The sequence below is a fragment of the Onychostruthus taczanowskii genome, unplaced genomic scaffold (assembly GCF_017590055.1).
Source record: "Onychostruthus taczanowskii isolate IOZ18803 unplaced genomic scaffold, ASM1759005v1 scaffold90, whole genome shotgun sequence".
In the NCBI taxonomy this organism is placed as follows: Eukaryota; Metazoa; Chordata; class Aves; order Passeriformes; family Passeridae; genus Onychostruthus; species Onychostruthus taczanowskii.
Genome location: NW_024506994.1, coordinates 1,070,192 through 1,090,574, shown reverse-complemented (window position 1 = coordinate 1,090,574; position 20,383 = coordinate 1,070,192). Strand labels below are relative to the sequence as shown.

At 45.2% G+C, this 20,383-nt stretch overlaps 1 protein-coding gene across 1 annotated transcript; it reads right to left on the bottom strand.

The window, feature by feature from the left end:
• Positions 1 to 1,414: 1,414 nt before the first annotated feature.
• On the bottom strand, positions 1,415 to 7,892 carry LOC121347468 (opsin-5-like). Its single transcript, XM_041426137.1, has 4 exons — positions 7,820 to 7,892; positions 4,064 to 4,357; positions 3,160 to 3,491; positions 1,415 to 1,762 (listed from the first exon to the last, which is right to left on the bottom strand). The coding sequence occupies exons 1-4, from the start codon at positions 7,890 to 7,892 to the stop codon at positions 1,415 to 1,417; spliced, it is 1,047 nt and encodes a 348-aa protein (XP_041282071.1).
• Between the last annotated feature and the right edge of the window lie 12,491 nt (positions 7,893 to 20,383).

The following is a 20,383-nucleotide window of genomic DNA, read 5'->3' as shown; positions in this document are numbered from 1 at the left end:
CTCCTAAGAGTGGTGAGAAAACTCCTAATATGTGAGAGGTCTGATCTGTTGGAGTTTTGAGATTAAACTTTTGTTTGTATTGACATGGTTGCACTGGTGATTGCAAATATGAGGCGCCCAGACTCACTCCTGAACTCAGTGCTTGCATCCTGAAAAGAGAGCACAGTCCAGGGCTGGGTAGGGAATAACCATGGAATTATAATGTGATCATAAATTACCTTCTTGAAACTTAAAACAACCAAAAAAAACTGGTCTTATGGTTGTACTGAATCAGCAAACTCTGTTCTCAGTTGCAGTCATGTCAGTGCTTCAGCCAGGGGGAATTTGGGATCTCAGGAGCTCCCATGGAAGTCATGAGAGCCAGGACTGCATCTGCAGGGTGATGCTGCTAGGAAGGTCACCTGAGGAATGCCTTGTGTCATCCTGTACAGAGAACAGCTGCAGAGAAAGGGTGGTAAAGCACTGGAACAGGCTGCGCAGGGAAGTGAGGGACTCACCATCCCTGGAAGTGTTCCCAAAATATGTGGATGTGGCACTGGAGGACATGGTTTAGTGGTGAACACAGTGGTGATGGGTCAGTGGTTGGATATGATTTAAAAGGTCTTTTCCAACCTTAACAATTCCAATCCTAAAGTGCTCCAACAGCTTCTGTAGCAGAAGAGCTGGTGTACCTCAGCCAGCAACAGCTAAAGGGAACAGTTCCTGCTGCTGAGAACTCCCTTCCCTTCCCTTCCCTTCCCTTCCCTTCCCTTCCCTTCCCTTCCCACTGTGCCATTTGGGACACACAGAAGGCGTCCTTCACTGACTGTCACATTCCAACCAAACCTCATCCGACCAAGGCTGCTCAGCTCCTTGGACTTGTGCTTGGAGAGTTAGAGCTGCACCTCTGAGAGCAAGGAACCCGAGATCTCTATATCATTTTGGGAGCAGCCACATCCTCACCTTTTCCTGGTAGTGAACATTTCTTGCTCCCCATATGGTTTTCAATCTGAATTGCTGGAAAACCACACACTCAGCTGTGTTTATTTGGTAACACTGTGTGCAACCGATGGTTTTCTCTGATGGCTGTTTTACTGGTCGAGCAAACAGCTGGCAGATAGATTGCATTAAAAAAAAATCATAAGTACAGGAAAAAAATCAACAAAAATAATAATTCTCTTTTTACCTGAAAATAAGTTTAATTTACATGATTTTATGTTTGGTACATAAATCTATTTCCCCTAAAGTAGAATTTCATGGGGAAAAAGTAGATTTATTTTTTTTCTGTGAGGCTTAAAGACAATATTTGAGAGTTGCTTAAAAATATATACTTAAACCTCTGTACTGACATAAGATAGGCAGTGACAACCTCATTTTCTGCATCCCTGCTCCTTTGGGCCTGGGAGTGAGGCCAGGTTGACCCCACGGCTGCATTTCAGGGAGCTGCAGCTCCCGGGTTCTGCACCTTTGGCGCCGCAGACAGACGGACATTGTCCCTCCCGCTCCACATGGTGGACACGGGATTCTCCACGGAGTTTTCGGAGCTGAAGTAGTGAACCCCCCAGCCACAGCAGCACTGCAGCTTCTTCACCTCGCAGCGGAAAGTCTTGCTGAAGATGTAGTAAATGAAAGGGTTGTAGGCCGTGGAGGACTTGGCAAACAGGCAGGGCAGCAGCGTCACCACGGGCTGCAGGGAGTCGCTGGAGTTAAAGATGGACCAGAAGCTGGTGGCTGCATAGGGAGTCCAGGAGCTCAGGAATCCCACTGAGATGAGCACGGCCATCTGCAAGGGAACAGAGCTGTTTGCAGCTGGACAGACTGGGCTGGATGCTCTGGCACAGGAGGTGTGTGTGGTGTGGGAATCCATAAAATCAGAGGGTTTTGGGAAAGCTGCAAAAGGCAGGCGTCAGAGACAGCAGAACTGTGATTTAGAGCTAAGCAGTAGCCATAAAATAAGTTAGCAGAAAAGTTATGTAAAAAGTAGAAAAGAAAGGACAAATAGAACAATGGTCTGTGTATTAACGCTTGTCTAGAATAACTCCTTAAGCTGCAGAAAAGTATATCTAGCGAGATATTATGAGTTCTAAGCTTAATAATAGAGCTCTGTGCATTGTGTTTCAGGCTTACAAACAGGTATTGTATTCCAAATAAGCAAGAATTGTTTTAACTGAAGGTACGTGTACTTACAATGATTGGATGGCACTACTGTCAATATGCTTTTGCTTTGTGTGATTGGCCAAAAAACTTATAAAGTAAGTTGTAACATTAAGCTCTTGGTCTGCTGCCTGGGATGTGAGCTAATGGCATTTTCCCATTGTCATAACCATGTAATGAGACCGATGCTGGAAAATAAAACAGCTCAAGGCATGTTCCTCAGCAGTCCCATCCCATTCGTGATTTGTACACAGCCCCCAGCCAGCGATGTGTGGGACCACACCTGAACTGCAGCATCCGAAGCTGTGCTTGCTGGGCCCGCATGACAAGAGAGATATTGAGGGGCTAGAACATGTCCAGAAAAGGGAGAGGAGCTGGGAAAGGGTCTGGAGCACAAGTCTGAAGAGGAGCAGCAGGGGGAGCTCAGCCTAGAGAAAAGGAGATTCAAGAGGACCTTATCACTCTACAGCTCTCTGGAGGGTAGAGCCTGGTAGGAGTCAGGCCGTGCTCCCAGGTAAAAAATGAAAGGACAAGAGGAAATGCCCTCAGGTTGCACCAGGGGATGTTTAGATTGGATATCAGGAAGCATTTCTTCACAGGAGGGGTTGTCAGTATTGGGACAGACTGCCCAGTACAGTGGTGGAGTCACTGTCATTGGCAATATTTTAAAAAGTGTGTTGCCGTGGTGCTTAGGGGCATGGTTAAGTGGTGGACCTGTCAGTGCTGAATTAATGGTTGGACCTGATGATCTTAGAAACCTTTTCTACCCTTAATGATTCAGTGATTCTATGACTGGCCTCTAGAAAGCTTGGATCAGTTCTGCTTTTCCACAAGAAATGCACAACTGAAGTCCATATTTGGAAAAAAATAATATATTAATACTTAATATATTAAAATCCTGTTTCCACACAAAATTTCTGTGTAGGTCTCTGTAATTCTATGATTCTGTGAACTGTGCATGAGCAGAGCCAGCTCTCTGCCAGCTCCTGATTACTGCACACTCTTCCCATCACAGGGATAACTCACCAGGGTCAGCTTCTTCTCCAGTTTGGCTGCATTGGGGATCCTGTCAATATTCTGGATCTCTTGGTAGGCTTTATGAACCTTCCAGGCAATCCCCAAGTAGCAGGCAACGATGGTCAGCGCAGGCAGGACCGTGCACAGGAGGAACATGCTCAGGATGAAGGAGAAACCATTGGAGGAGTTGTGGAATTTGCTCCAGGCTATTGTGCACGAGATGCCAAAGGGCTCAGGGCCGTAGTAGCCCCAGCCCACCAAGGGCAGGATGGCCCAGAGCAAGGAGTAGAGCCAGATAAAAGCAATCAGGATGCAGACAGTGTTCTTGGTGATTTTGTTACCTGCAAGAAAGAGGAAGAACAAGCATATATGGATCCCAGCCACATGGGGGTTTGCCATAATTTCTCCTTAGACAGAAGGATGGTGGCTACAGACACACCTGGCTGCTGCTGCAGGTCCCTAACCTTGGGGCTTCTGGAGAAGCATTGAACACAGCCCTCAGTGCTCGTCTGGAGCTTAGTAAGGCAGGGAGATTTACAAGATCCATTTCACCTTGAATGTGCTTTGGTCCCAGCCCAGGAATGCCAGAAGAATATTCCTTCCTTTTCAATTCTAGTGTATGTGCTTGGATACAAATAGTAAGGGAAGGCAGTCTGGTCCAGGAAAACTTTTGTGCTCTCCATTTTCAGGTAGTTTCATTTGGTAAAACCGAGAAGTGAAAAACTTTCATACAGACAAAAGTTTCATACAGAATTTAATCAGATCCTTCTGGGAACACCAGGATTTGATACTGCACTAAAAGCTGAGGTTTATTCTGCTGTTACTGACCTGATAGCCTACACCACATTCCACAAAGCACCTCCCAGACCCCAAACACAGCAGCACCAGGTGAGCAGAGGGGCGATGTACTCACTGTTGGATTTGGATGAGTTGGTGACGAGGAATCGAATCACGGCCATGGCACACAGGGTCATCATGCTGCAGACCCCGAAGAGGAAACCCATCAGGGCATAGTAAACACAGGAGACATCTCCCCCTAGCCAGGCATGGTTCCAGGCGGATGCAATGGCCAGAGGGTACATGCTGAGGGCCATGCCAATGTCTGCCACTGCCAGGTTCACTGTCAGCAGCTCCGGTGACTTCAGCAGGGCCGAGCGCTTCACAGCCGTGGCGAGGACGGCTGAGTTCCCAAGGATTGTCAGGATGGCTGAAAGGGAAGGATCAACACAGACAGGAATATCACAAGGTTAACACACCTGGGAAATCCACTGGAAGTATGTGAAGTGCCTGAGAGGGGCTACAACAGAGCTGAGGAAGAACTTCTTACAAGATTATGTTGTGATAAGGGGGAATGGCTTTAAACTGAAAGAGAGCAGGTTTAGATTTGATATTAGGTGTTCTTCCCTGTGAGGGTGGGGAGGCCCTGGCACAGGTTGCCCAGAGAAGTTGTGGCTGCCCCTGGATCCCTGGAAGTGTCCAAGGCCAGGCTGGATGGGGCTTGCAACATCCTGGAATAGCGGAATGTGTCCCTGCCCATGGAGGGGTTTGGAATGTCCTGTCACTGTCTGCCCATGTGAAAAGTCACTTTCTGTCTTTTTTATAAGCCTCCTTTAAGTACTGGAAGGCCACAATGAGGTGTCCCTGTAGCTTTTTCCAGAGACAACCCTTGCCCATGGAGGGGTTTGGAATGTCCTGTCACTGTCTGCCCATGTGAAAAGTCACTTTCTGTCTTTTTTATAAGCCTCCTTTAAGTACTGGAAGGCCACAATGAGGTGTCCCTGTAGCCTTTTCCAGAGAGAACCCCCCAGTTCTCCCAGCCTGTCTCTAGAGCAAAGCTGCTCCAGCCCTCAGAGCATCTTTGTGGCCTCCTCTGGACCCACTCTAGCAGGTCCATGTATTCCTTGCACTGAGAAAGAATATCCTCACTTCTCCTTCCTGTTGAAGTGCTCCAGCCATCCTGGCCACTTGTCCCCTGCACTTCCCAAAGCCTTCCCTCTGTGTGACTTCCCTCATCTTCAACTGGAGTCCCAGCACTGGGCTCTGAGCTGCCTGGGTGGTGGGGAAGTGCTGCCTGGGCAGCTCAGAGTCCTTGCTGATCCCTGAGAATTAGCATGAATGTTCTGGTGGTCTCTGAGAGCAGTGGGACCATGGGAGTTGTTTAGCCAGGGGTGTGCAACAGACCCAGAGCTTGCTTTGAAAAAAGGAGATGTCAGACATACATTATTCAGGTGTACCACAGGGCTTCAAAGCACTGGTGACAGCAGTGTCAGAAGTACATGCACCAAACAACCCGTTTTCTCTCCTCTTTCAAGTAAACATGGTGCTGTAGCAACATTTTGATGAAAGGTTTTCTTGAGAAGGTGTCCTCCAAAGTCAGATGTGAAAGAGGGAGACAGAAAAAGATTCTGTCCTGTTCTCTTGTGGCTGTGAATGCAGGAAGGCTGCATTTGCTTACAGGTACCACTTTAAGTGCCCACAGAGGACTTAATAGAGGCATATACAATAAAATGGAATAAATATATTGGCATAAGTACAAAATCCTCAGAGGTGTCAAGAGAAAGGCTAAACTGAAATAGGAACAAAAATCTGAGACCCCGTGTCCCTCCTTCATTCCCTCTCTGACCACCCACATTCACTTGCCCCCTCTGGATGCCCTTGAAGGGCTCCCTGAGCTCTCAGCATCTCTGTCTCTGCACACATGGGATGATGACCATGGTGGCTTGGCCACTTGTGGGCAGAGCACTCTCCACAGGCTGGATTCCATGGAAACATGGAATCATAGAATCCTTTGGACTGGAAAACATCAGGTCCAACCATTCCCCAGCACTGACCACCTCTAAAGCATGTCCCCACATGCCACATCCATACAGCTTTTAAATCCTCCCAGAGATGGTGACTCCACTGCTGCCCTGGGCAGCTGTTCCTATGCTTCACAGTCCTTTCCATGAAGAAATGCTTCCTAATATCCAATCTAAACCTGCCCTGGTGCAACTTGAGGCAATTTCTTGTTGTCCCGTTACTTGTTATCTGGGAGCAGAGCCCAAACCCCCCTGCCTGTCCCCTCCTGTCAGGGAGCTGTGCAGAGCCAGAAGTTCCCCCTGAGCCTCCTTTTCTCCAGGCTGAGCCCCTTTCCCAGCTCCCGCAGCTGCTCCTGGTGCTCCAGCTCCTTCCCCAGCTCCATTCCCTTCCCTGGAGTCACTCCAGCCTCTCATTCTGTTTCTAGAAGTGAGGGTCCCAAAACAGAACATCCTCAGGCTTCAGGAGGAAAAATGAACCCAGTTCACTTTCTTTGGTAAGAGCCCAGCCCTTACACGAGATGCAGGAAGCAGCTCTGTCACCAGAGGTGACACCCAGGCCCAGCCTCTCTTTCCCCTTGACAGAAGCTCTTCCCCTCCATCCCACAGCCTGTGGGCAGCTGCTGGCACAGGACAGAGCTGTAACTGTGGGACAGGAAACAAAGCTGGTGGTGAATGCTGCTGCCCATGCCCTGGCCTTATTCCTAATAAAAACATCATTTCAGGGCACAAACGTGCAGCCCCAGGGAGGTGGCAAAGCTATGGATAAATACAGCACCTGATTGCAGTTCAGCTCACTGCTTTATTTCTGAGTCCCTGCAGGATGCAGTGAGGCTGGCTGCCACACAGGGCTCTGGATCCCTGCTGGAAGCTGTGCCTGGAGTTTCAGTGCCTCAGAGTCCTTTAGGAGAGGTGTGAGACTGCAGCATGGTGGAACATGAACACGGGGAGCTCCAGCCTCCAGCCCTTTTTTGCTGCCCCTTCCCATTGTGCCTTAACTGCATCTATGTATTTGCACTTCTGAGAGAAGGGAGCTGACATCCTGACTTGAAAAAGCTATTTTTTGTAAACAAGGATTTTCTCACCCTGAGTTGTGCTCTGCTGTGCAGAACAGGAGGAAACATGAAGTGCTAAAGGCCAGCACTTTTGCCCAGAGCCTCAGTATTAAAGCACATGAAAATATAGGCTTGTCTTTCTTATGTCAACCAGAGTTTTAAAGAGATCTGAAGGAAGGAATCTTAGGAAAAATTCAGGTGGAAAGCATGCCTAAACAAGTTCCACTCCTCTCCAAATCTACAAGGGTAGAAAACAAATGCCTGTGTACATGCAAGAAGCAGACAAAGCAGAAAACACTTAATTGAAGCCATGGGCTGGTAGCTATCCCTACTTGTATTTCATTTTCAAGGTGCCTGCAGCAGGGCAAACAGGCTGCTGCAAAACCCAGAACTGCTATTTGGAAACACTCTGCTGCTCTGTATCAGTGCATCCTACCCAGACACAGCAGAATGTCACCTCTCCCACCAAGGGTCAGCCCACAGCTGCCTCCCCTGACCAGTCCCATGGATTGAGCTGCCCTGGCTCAGTTCTCAGGGCTGAGATGCCACAGAAAGTCACACACAACTTATTTCAAATACTTGTGATGCCACAGAGGCAAATTTGTGCTGGTCATTCTTCAGCATCAAAACAAGATTCCAAATCCCAGAGTGGAGATTAATCCTTGCTGCTAAGCAGCTCCAAAGCACTAAGCAGGAGAACCTTTGGGGAAATATTTGCTGCCATTTCCCTCCAGGTTCTTCTGCCTGACCACGGCGCAGACAGGGAATCCCTGTACCCTGTTCCCTGGCTCCAAGCAAACGAGCAGGCTGTGAACTCACCTATGATTAGAAGAAAGACCCCAGCTCCATAATCCACTACTGGGTGGAGTTTGGAAATGTACTGCTCCTCCATGGTCCCTTGGGGAGATGGCTGAAAGTTTCCAATCAAAGGTGAAGGCACTGCAGGAGCAAAGAGCTCGTCCTCATGGCTTGCCTGCTGCAGGTGAGAGCTGGTGTTGGGTGCTGGCAGTGCAGGGACCCTTCTGCTGCCTCCTTGTCCTGCCTGTGGTGTGGCAGGGCAGGAGCCTGGAGTGAGAGGAAGGATTTTCCCCTGGGAGGCAGAGTGAAAACCAGGCAGAGCCTCTGCCAGAGCGATCCCGCCTGCCTGGCTGGCAGAGCATCTCTCCTCCCACCCCTCCTCTCCACCCTTTTGCTCCTTGGCTTGTCAGGAAGATTCACAATGCAAATCCCCTCAGATGAGCAAAACCAATTGTTCTTCAACCATCAGCAGTCCTGGGAAATAAAGCCAGGCTGAGGGGGCAGGCAAGAGAAGGAAGGTTGGGAGTTTTGTTTTCCAGCTTCATGGCTGAGTGTGGGAGACACGAGGCTGGGGCAGGAGTCTCAGAGTTGAAGTGTTAGAGGAAAGGTGTTTGCTGCAGGGGCTCAGCAGGCTCAAAGTCACACCACTGGAGACAGGACTGTCTGAGCTGCTCCAGTGCAGAGCCAGAGGATGCTCTGTCCAGTGCAGGGTACCAGAAGAGAACCAACCTCTGAGGTCACTCTGTGACACCCCAGAGTTCTGACTTGGCCAGCAGCCACAGGAACCCCTCACCTCTGTGCTTTCCTTCTCCTTATAATATCTGAGCCTAAGATCACCATAATGAGCAACCTGGTTTAGTGGGTGGCATCCCTACCCATGGCAGGGGGCTGGAACTAGATGGTCTTTAAGGTCCCTTCCAGCCCAATCCATTCAGTGATTCTGTGATAAGGGATTTTAAAATTCACACGAGCATGGAGTCATCTCAGGTGTGATTTAGGTGGAATTTAGGTGCTCAAGTATAGCAGTAACAGCCTAAACTTAGGAATCTGGGAGACTTTAAAATGCTTTAGTTTCAGCAGGGTTTTGTATATCTCCAAGCATGGAGACTCCACAACAGCTCTTTCAGTGCCTTTTTGTTCTAAGTCTCACACAGTTCTGGAATAAAGACACCACCCAAATGAAATCCAGCAGCTGCTCATGAGCTGCTCAGTGCAGGTGTCCTTCACTGAACATTCCTCAGCAGAGGAGATTCAGCTGAAGGAATGTGGGTGGTTGTTGCCATGCTCTCGAGCCATGGGTGTGTAAACAAGACTCAGTTTAGCATTGGAAAGTAGGATATATACAGTGTTAATCATAACAGGAAGTTGTTCTTCTACAGAACAGAATAAGAAAGAGAAGAGGTGAGGTCTCAAAAACACTGTCAGTATGGAGAGTTTCAAGCAGCTTGGTCAATTTAGTGTAGCCTGTACAAGGAAGACAGGTTACCATTTTACAGCATTTTGAGGGAGTGTCCTGGTTCTGACCAGGACAGGGTTAATTTTACAGTAGCCAGGAGGGGCATGGCCAGGACCTGGAGGTGATTCTATAGCACCTGGACAGAACCACCACAGGGAAAAATGTCTACTAGTGTAGCAAAAGACACAAATCCTGTGGCAGAAAGCAGAAAATTACCACATTCTGTCACTTAATCCAGTACACAAACCCATTGCATTGGTAAATTAAACAATGCCAGATCACCACAAAGAGGCTGGAATCTGACTGCTCACCTTGCTAAATTCACAGAACAGTTCCTGGCACTGATTTGGGCTGGACCAGCTGTCACTGTCCTGGCATTCCCAAGCACAGGTTGGCTAAAATGAGCCCAGGATTGTTACCCACAAGAAGTAACATCATCAGTTTTGAAAACAAAGTGTTTTGTTCCCTGGCACAGATGTTGCCCATAGGTTTTGCTCTTATCCTGAGTGTCAACATTTGTATTCTCATGGTGCAGCAATTGGATGAGGATTGACTGTTTTAAAGTTCTCAAATAGAGCTTTTAATTCTGATTAAACCCTTGCTCGATAAAATTCCTGGCCTGTACTACGCAGTCATCTCACCTAATGTTTGGTTTTGGCCTTTCTTGGTGAAACCATGGCAGAGGGCTCAGTTCAAGCAGCCTGATGTCACCCAGTCCCAGCCAGATCTCCTGCTTTCCCACTTGTTCCATGGTCCATCCTCTCTCTACTGAAATAAAACACTGCCTTTCTTCAGGCAAGCAAGGAGACCAAGGGCAAGATTAAAACCTTTTCCTGATATAACTGCTAATTATTATTTAATTACTGGAGGCTCCACTGACTTCATCAGGAGCCCAATCCTCTGCCAGCTCTTGTGGGCACCTTAGATTACACTGTGTGGCTCTTTCACACTGGTTAGATGGCATTTCATTTCTTGTGAAACCCTCAGCTTAGCATTCACATGGGGCAGGATTACATCAACAGCCCAGTTACGAAATGGAAGAAAAGAAAACGAATTATTAAAACCAGAAGAGCTGATGGGTCCCAAACCCAGTGAATTATTCATGTGTAGTTTAACAATAGCAAGTTGTGCTCATCCCCATCTTCCTGCACACCAGATCAAGCTATATGATCTGTTCACAACAGCCCAAGGTTATACATTTTGACAGACCCAGATTTGGGGGGGATCATATTTTAGAAGTCTTTTATGAAACTTACTTTTGATTTAATAAAGCAGTCATGAAATGAGGTAGATGAAGGATGAAGTTGATACCTACTCATTTCTGAAAGGTTATGTGAAACTTCAAGCAAAAAATGAACTCACCATGAAGCTATTATACATCCTTGATGTAAATATGGGCATACATATAAAACAAGTTCCCATTTTTGGCATAAAACAGGGTATGAGCTGAGGAATTACTTGATGCTACCAAGTGAGAATGTCCTACAACTTTATTTTTACTTTCCACAGGGAAAAACATAAACAGTATTCTGAATCTGTAGGAACAAGGGAATTGCGCTGAATTATCAGCTTCCCACTATGTAGGGTTTCATTTTGAGAGATAAAATGTCTCAATGTGTGGTTGTTTGGGATATGAATACTGGGTTTTGTTTTGTACCATATACCAAAATCAATGATATTTCCTGATATGTGGGAAGGGCTATGAATCTGGGTCCTTATCAGAAATGTCTATCAAAAATAGTCATGTATCATTTAGAGGAGGAGATGACTCTGTTACTCCTGTTTATCTCTGGCTGCTGTGTCCAGATCTCTTTGCAAAGACTCTGAGATCTCAAGTGAGCAGAGTGCGTGAAATCAGTCTGTGGGGACAGGCCCTTTTGAGTGCCCTCTCCTTGCTGCAAAACACATCAGCCATGATGCACAACTCAAGCTTTTTGGTTTAAAAAATGCCACCTTTTCCTTCTCCAGAAATTCCTACAACTTCCTTCCTTTTAAACATTGGTTTATTTCTGAAGTTTTACTTTTGAAGCTCATCTTTGAGCTGAGACCTTTAGCTGGGCTTCTCTAGCTTTCACCTCTATTTATGAAAATCAGAACCAGCATTTAAGTGGAATTCTCAGAGTCTCCTCATGGAGTTGTATGTTTTCAACAATTAAATCTTGTTTAAGCTGGTATTTGCAACCTCAAGTCATTTTTAAATTGTTTTCTTCTGGCTGCCTGCACTGACTTGCATGTTATTGCCTGAGGGGTTATTTACAAAGTCTAAATTCAGTCTAGGGACACTAAACGCCCTAACTTCCGTTGGCAGGAACTGAAGAATCCCCTCTGATCGATACATTTTGCTCTTTCAGTACAACCAGTTTAACACATACTTGGGTGTTGGTAAACCCAGTCCAAGTGAGTAACTTGGGTCACAACAACTCCTGCAGCGCTTCAGGCTGGGGAAAGAGTGTCTGGAAAGCTGGAAAAGGACCTGGAGGTGCTGGTGACAGCAGCTGAACCTGAGCCAGCTGTGCCCAGGTGGGCAAGAAGGCCAAAGGCACCTGGGCTGTGCCAGCCATGGTGTGGCAGCAGGGCCAGGGCAGTGACTGTCCCCTGTGCTGGGCACTGCTGTGGTCACACCTCAAGTGCTCTGTTCAATTTTAGTCCCCTCAGGACAAAAAAGACATTGAGGGGCTGGAGTGTGTCCAGGGAAGAGCAATGGAGCTGGGGAAAGCTTGTGCAACTGAAGCCAGAAGCTCACATTTATTAAACAAAGTCATTATTTCTTGTAACCATGATATTCATGCTGCACTGGTGAAAAAAAAATCAGGTATGCAGTGAGGAAAGTCATACATGGAGTAAAGATGTCCCTGACATGACAAACCAGCTCTTTTCAACTGGGCAATAGGCTGCCCTCTCAGAGACAATTTTTTTCCTCCCCAGCATCTCAAATTTGTGATGAAAGGTTCTAATTTGAGTAAACAAGGCAAAGGAGAAACACAGCAGGAGGTGGGAAAGGAGAGATTGGAGGTTAATTCAACATTAAAGTATGAAGCATACTACAGCTGTTTCAGGGGTGTGAGAAGACAGACACTAATACACTAAGAGTGGAAAAGAAATGGCACCAGAGGTGCTAAAATGAAACTGAAGCTACTAGTGTGTCAAGAAAAGAGAAGAATAAAATGTATTGCCCATGGTATGGAATTTGGCATTGCAACCTGCTCATATTTAATATGATGACTATTTTCCCAGACCTCAGTTTAACAGTGGTGTGAACAGCAATAACTCTCATTTTCAAGGGCTCAAAGAAAAACCATGCTCTGTTATGCTGGATATTGGACAAATAATCACACAGGGACACTTTTTACAGTTTTTTTTCAACTATTTATTGACATGTAGGTTTTGGTAGCAAGCTCCACTGTCTTTTCCTTTGCATTTTGGTCCTGCACTCCAGTTATTCACGATTCCTTTGTGTCATTCAGACAATGGGAAAAGAGCCCACGATTTGCAGAATGGAGCACATGGGACTCAGCCACCACAGGAATATTGCTGTGCAGCAACTCTGTCTCATCATCCTGCACACCTCTATGATGAGCACATCTCTGGGCAAGCACGAGTGTGGCTACAGAGAGGGGTGACCTGGGAAGAAACACATTCCAGCCACTCTACCCTCTAAAAAGCCAGATTCAACTGATTGGATGATCTAAGATTCTCCAGGTTTGTGTTACTGTAGCATGATGGCAACATGGATATGATTGTGATCCTAAGAAAGGTCAGAAGTGTTCTGGAAGCAGCAAAACAGCAAACAGGATTGGGAGACAAGGGATCACAGTGTGTAGAGTTGGGACCAAACCTGTCCAGATTTTTCCAGCAGCACTGTGAGTAGGAAGGCCAGCTCTGCAGGACTCTGCCCACCTTCAGGACTAGTCCCAGCTCTGCTCCTTCCTATTTTTTTCATGTGACCTAGTGCTGATTTGGGCTCACTCCTTCCTCTTTTGAATAACAAAACTCAGTCCTCTCCTTTTTGCTAGGAAATCCAGAACCATGCTGAGAGGGTACCCAGCAGCACAGGTGAAACTGGTCCTTCTCTTTTTTCCTTAACTTGGATAGCAGCACTAGGATCTGGCAGAATGGAGACACGATAAAGCAGGCTGTGGTGGGATGTTTGGGATGCAGGGTCACATGGGATAGCAAACACTGCAGGGCCCTCCCAGACACTGGTGTGGGGACAGTGAAATCTCCCAGTGCTGCCTCTAAAAGAGTTCACTGGTGTTCCTTGCTTCACTGAACAGGGGAAAGGGATTTGTTTTGACGGAAATTTTTTACATTTATTTAAAAGTAGTCAGAGAAAAGGTTACCAGAATGGAAGACGAGATCAGGTTGTGTAAATACAACCTTTGGGGACAAAGCTGATTATATATATATATATATATATATATATATAAAATATATATATGATATATACTGATAATCTTTACCCAAAAGGTGTAACCGAATTGTGTTGACACCATGGGCTCTCTGAACACTCTTTGGGTGCACCCACCTCTATTCCCTGCTCCAGTTTCTCTGCCAAGGCAGGCATAGAGCAGCCCAGGGATGTGATCCCAGAGCAGGCATGGCTGTGTATTCCACACAGACAGTGGAGATGTTCAAGGGTGCAATCCTATGGCACTACAGATGAACTCAATGGCACTGCCCTGGCTCTGCTGCTGCCTACTGTGTGACACTCTTCAAGTCACTTCCTTCCTCTTGCTGTCTCTGATTGACCCTCTGAAATTGTAAATTTTCCAAGGTCTGACTGATCTCCAGCTATTTCTGCCCAGTGCCTGGTAACAAAGCAGCGCCGTTGTTGGTTTGTGCCTCTCAGCACCATTGTGACACAACAATAGCTTAAAAAGGCCAATTTTCTTTCATATTAGAATTACTCTTACTAATTTCTAAATAGACCCATGCTGGGAATTCAAAAATGCCAGGATTACAACTTATTATTTAGAGAAAAGAAAAACAGCTGAGACTGAATCCTGTAAAAATATAGAGACAGATAAGAGTGGAAATTCATGGAGATGCTTCTCTTGGATGGAAAATAGCAGGTTTCCTTGTTTAATCTGGAACACAAAATTTAACGGTTTAATGGAGAAAGAAAAAAAACACATTGCAAAACAAGGGGCACAACAGAAGCTTGATGATAACAAATCTCTTATTAGGTAGAACGGGGAAGACAAAGCTTCTGCTCTGCAATAAACTGTGGTGGCATCACCAGCGTTTTGACGATGACCCTGTTGAGGACAGCACTGAGCAGAGCTGCCTGACTGACCACTACCACAGCAACTTCCCTGGATTTTAACTTCCAGTGAAAGACATTGCTTGGAATTTAAGGGTCACCGGCAGCAGGGAGAGCACCAGAGGCCTCATGTCACGACCCTCTGTCATTTTCTTCATCAAATCATGTTCAGGTCTCTTTTCCAGCCTTCAGATCATAACCATATGAGTGAGAGAAGTCACAGTTCTTCTGGCCTCACTTCCTTTTTGAGGTCTTTTGACCCTTTAAGGCAAGTAGTGGTTAATTCCCCTATACAAAACTGCCAGCTGAAGATGGCTGTAAATATGGCACAGAGTAGGACTGTGAGGGAAAGAATAAAATCTACTTTCTCAAAATTATTATTTCTTAGTCACTAGCATTTTAATTTATTGAGTTTTCAAGGTCAACTGAACTGCAGCAACATGTTGCTTTCAGAGAACATTTTCCACACCTTGTAAAATGCTTTAGGTTTTATTTCTTTGCACTTCACTCCTTTGCCTTTGTGTGAAATGTCCTTTGCAAGGATATAAGAGATCATTAAACTTGCAAAAAATTAATCCCACAAATGTTATTGACTTGTAGCCAGGTCCTCTGCTCATTGCTTTTGATGCTTGACTGGAAATAAAAGTGGGAGTAAGTTACATATTTAGTGGATATTCCCTGCATTCACAGAGAAAAACTTCCAGCTCTTTCCCCCATGTTTACACAGTGCTCAGTTTGTTTTGCTAATATTGAGTTATCCCTCTTCTTGCCTTCCCAGGGCCACTCTACAGTGAAAAACTCCTAAAACAAGGAAGGGCCTCAGAAAAGTATCACTGCAGCCTCCTTTATCTCAGGTAGGGATAACATCAATTCCTTTGCTGCTCATGTTATCTTCTGTACATCAGAAAAGTATTGCCTGGTTTCTAAGAGGCTGGTTCAGATTATTCTCTAATAGACCATGCTCAAAAACAGCAACAGCGACTGTTAATACTTTCTGCACTCAATTACACTGAAAAAACGGAGATGAACATACCCTCAGAAAAAAAAAAGGCTTGTGGTGAGGGCCCTGGGGCATTCTGGGTTCAGATCTTCGCCTTGCCACAGTCTTCCTGTCACTGCTGTTTGGCCAGGGATTAAATCTTTCTGTGCTTTAATGCCACAGAAATGAACTATGGATGCAAACAAAAGCTTTCTTCTTGATGTCTTCTAAATGACTGTCACACATTTATGGGAACAGAATGGTTTGAGTTGGATGGAACCTTGAAGCTCATCTCATTTCAGCCCCTGCCGTGGAGAGGAACACCCTCAACTATCCAGTTTGCTCCAAGCCCCATCCAACCTAGCCTTGGACACTTCCAGGGATGGGGCAGCCACAGCTTCTCTGGGAAATCTGTGCTAGGGCCTCACCACCCTCACAGGGAAAAACTTCTTCCACATATTTAACCCAAATATAAACCCTATCAGTTTGAAGCCATTGTCCCCTGTCCTGTCACTAAATACCCTTGTAAAAAATCCCTTTCTGGCTTTCTTGGAAGCTCCCTTTAGGCACTGGAAGGGCTCTGAGGTCTTCCAGAGCCTTCTCTTCCCCAGGTGAACATCCCCAGCTCTCCTAGCCTGGCTCCAGAGCAGAGGGGCTCCAGCCCTTGGAGCATCTTTGTGTCCTCCTGTGTCCCTGTTGGTGCTCCCAGACCTGGATGTAACTCCAGGTGAAATATCACAAGAGCAAAGCAGAGAGAGAGAATCACTTTCCTTTACCCACTGCCCAGGCTGGTTTTGATGCAGCCCAGGACACAGTTGGCTTTTTGGGCTGCAAGTGCAAGAAATGACCAGTCATTGCTGAGTCATGTCCAGCTTTTCACTGACCAGCACCCCCAAGTCACCCTGGGCAGGGCTGCTCTCAATGCATTCTCTGGGTTGATACCAGGGGTTTTCCTGATCCAGGTGCAGCACCTTATAGAATTTTATGAGGTTTGGTGCTGGGGGCTTATTGAACCTGGATCAGGATATGGGGAAAAAAGTCCCCATGGCTCACTTGTGCTTATCTGGAAGTGGAGCTGCATTTTCCAGTCAGTCTGCATTGCAAACATTGTTTGTTTGTTTGATTGTTTGTTTGTTTGTCGACTCCATATCCTCATCAGGAGAGAAACTCTGTATTCATTCAGAAGAGGAAATTCTAGGCCATCTCTATCCACTATGGTTATTTAGAAAAACTCTGACAGCATAAATACAACAGGCACAATAACCATGAGGTAAATAGTGAGCCATAATTATGACCCTTTTTTCACTCATCATTGCTGTCATATTGACTTTTGACCATTTTAATGCATGGAGTTGACAGAGTAATACTAACCTATTTTTGCCTGAAACTGAATATATTAAAATATTTTCCTATCACACAGGTTGAAATGGTTTTTATAACCCAAACATTGTAACTGATTATATTAGAATCTGTCACATGTACTTAAACAGATTTTATAGCCCTAACTTCACCAAAGAATATATTTCAGCTAAATAAACCATGCAAAACTTTCTGATCTGGTTGAAACTGGTCATCCAGATTTCCTCTGAAGTCAATAGTGAAAGACCACTCAGGTGAAAGACTCTCTTGATGGAGAAATACACACCTACCCTGGATGAGATCAGTGGTTATTTGGAAGTGCCTACTGACATTAAATTTAATAGCAATAATAGCACTAGTAATGATGATAATAATAATAATAATAGTACCATCATTATTCACTGTGAGGGTGGTGAGGCCCTGAAACAGTTTCCCAGAAAACCTGTGGCTGCCCCTGGATCCCTGGAAGTGTCCAAGGCCAGGCTGGAGCAAACTGGGATATTGGAAGGTGTCTACCCATGGTAGGGGGTGGCACAAGATGATCTTTATGGTCCCATCCAACCCAAACTATTCTGGGATTAAAGAGAGCCCAGAGAGGTGTCCTAAATAAGCCACCCAGTTTGAGGTGGCTAAATTTGGTTGATTTGAATCCTGCCCTGACAGACAATCTAAGAAACAAAATAAACCTGTAATAAAGAATGAACTGGAACATGTGGTCTTAAATCTTGAGTTAAGGCTTTCAACTGTGTTATATCCCCCTTGTTTCCATTACCGCCAAAACTGAAATTCCTCAGAGCATGCAGTGATCATGAAGCCTGCTTGCTATTTAAAACAAAACAAAGTATTTTAGCTGTCCAACTTTAACATTATTTTTCCAAAGGTTTTTAATTACAAGTTCCTTCCTGTAGAAACACGACCAGCCCAATGATGTTATTAGTATTTGGATGATTTGAGTTTGACTGTGAAAGTCACATCACACTGACCTGGACAACACAGTGAACATGAGTTTGCCCCTCTTTTATGCAGAAAATTGTCAGTACCTGTAAGGCTTTTCTGGTAAGGCAGTAGTATCTTCTCTGAAGCACTCTGTGGACTCTAAAAGAATAATTTTTCCCAGATGCTGAAAAGGATGTTGAGGCAGTGGGGTGAGTAAAAGTATAAGTATTGCAAAAGCACCCACAATGCCACAAAAATAAGACAAATACTTAAACACTTCTGTTTTCTCTCCAAAGTCTTCACTTACTCCAAAAACTATAATAGCTTTTCAAGTTACTTAATTATTAATTGATGAAGTTTCAAGCTTCAGTTATACAACTCAATATTGAATTTTCTCTTAATAGTTTTCCTTCAAATAAGCCACATCTCTGCCTACCTGGCAGAAAGGAAGAAAATCCAGTTTTTACTCCAAATTTTTTTGTCTATCTTGAATTCTTATCAAAGGTACTTTCAGCCCCCTCTTTTTTAGAGGTGATTTGTTTAATCCACCAAACTTGCTGAGATGCAGCTTCAAGGTGGTCAAAGGCTGAAAGGACAGAGAACACATGTCAGGGAGTGGGGATTGGATGGGGAGGCTGTTCTTTGTAAACCTAAACCACAGACCACTGTCAGCCTTGGAGGAGATGGCCAAAGGGATTAAGTATGGATTTCTATGGTGATGAAGACTATGGACTAGATAAACCAAAGCAGAGGAGACTCAGGTACCAAGGGAAGGAATATTCTGTTAGGAATAGCACATGCACAGCCTTTATGACCAAGTGAGCTGCTGTATTAGTGTGTGGCTAACTTTGGTCTGCCAGCTCTGCTGTAAATGCTGACCTTTGGCAAAACACTGATAATAAAACCCAGGAGAATGATTTTATCTTAAATTGTGGCACCCAGCTGCTAAATTAATGTATGCTGAAACTGGGGTTTGCAAAGCCCATTTAAGCCAGTGGAAAGATTCCCATTCACTTCAATGAATCATTCTCAAATGGAAATGGAGCTCCAGTTCCAGTGGCTGGTCTCATCTCCATGCAGGCTTGTCCTGGGAGAGATCTCATGTCAGCCATGGCATTTTCGAGGTGATAAAGCTATTGCTTATAAGGCCAAACGTTGTACCCTGAAGTGAGGATGGGATGAGTTCCTCCAATCCCATCAGTCACCTGTATCTCAACTAATCCCCCTGTGGCCCTCTAGTACTCAGTGGGGAGAAATCAGCATTTCATCTGCAACTCATCACTCCAAAATAGACATCTAAAATAGGTCAGATGACTCACACTCTAAATTCCTGCTTATCCCCATCAACAATAAAGGGAATAAAGCCTGAAGTAATTTTCTCAGATTCAAACATGTGGTGGAAGAATATCACTCTAAGTATCTTCATTAGACTGGCTTCAAAAATGTTGTCTTTTATAGCTGATTGCTAAATCCAACAGCAAAATCAACACAAGAACCTAATGGAGACATGTTCAGATGAATCCAGTTTGTTTTGAGTTTTCTTGCATGAACTACAGAGCTTTGTCTCAACAGCATTTTTTATTACCAACTAAAACATATTCCAGTGACAAGACAGACTTTGATGTACCCTGCTCTGGTTACATGTTCTGGATCACAGTTCCAAAATGGTCTTATACACATTATAAATATAATAACAATAAATGGACAAGAGGCTTCAAGTTATTGCCACTAGTTTTCAGAAAGCTCTCATCCCATGGGTGAACAAAACAGGGGGGAATTCAGCACCAACTTCAAACCTAAATGGACATGGCTACAACAGTCTAGACTCCCATTATGCTTAGTGGAGAATCACTCAATGCAGGCAATGGAGACAGGAAATAACTTGTGTAAGTAGAGGTATCTAATTTAAGACTGACTTGGTCTACACTTTTCTGGTTGTAGAAAATCCCTCTCCAAATCAGGAATTTGGCCACCAAGCTCCAATGTAGTCACGACACAAAAAAAAACCCCACCTAAAATCGGTTAATTGCTGATGAATCTCATCTACTAGAAACTGCCCACGTGGTTGCCCAGCAATAGCATCCTTACCTGGTGCTTATCCTGACAGGACAGAGTGTGATGAGCTGGGCCATGTCCTGAGCCATTAGAACTGTGGTGTCAGGAGAGAGTCCTTAAATCAGAATATTTTAGAGTAGAAAAAACCTCTAAGAGCATTGAATGCAATCATTAACACAACACTGCCCAGCCTGTCACTAAATCATGTCCCCAAGTGCCACATCTACATGTTTTTTAAATTCCTACAGGGATGGTGACTCTACCACTGCCCTGGGCAACCCATTCCAATAACTGATAACCCATTTAATAAGGATTTTTTTCCTAATATCCAATCTAAACCTCCCCTAGTGAAACTTGAGGCTGTTTCCTCTTGTCCTATCTCTTGTTCCTTGGGAGCAGAGCCTGACTCCCACCTGGCTGCACTCTCATGTCACGGAGTTGTGGAAAGCCAGAAAATCCCTCCTGAGCCTCCTTTTCTCCAGGTTGAGCCCCACCCAGCTCCCTCAGCTGCTCCTCATCAGACCTGTACTCCAGACC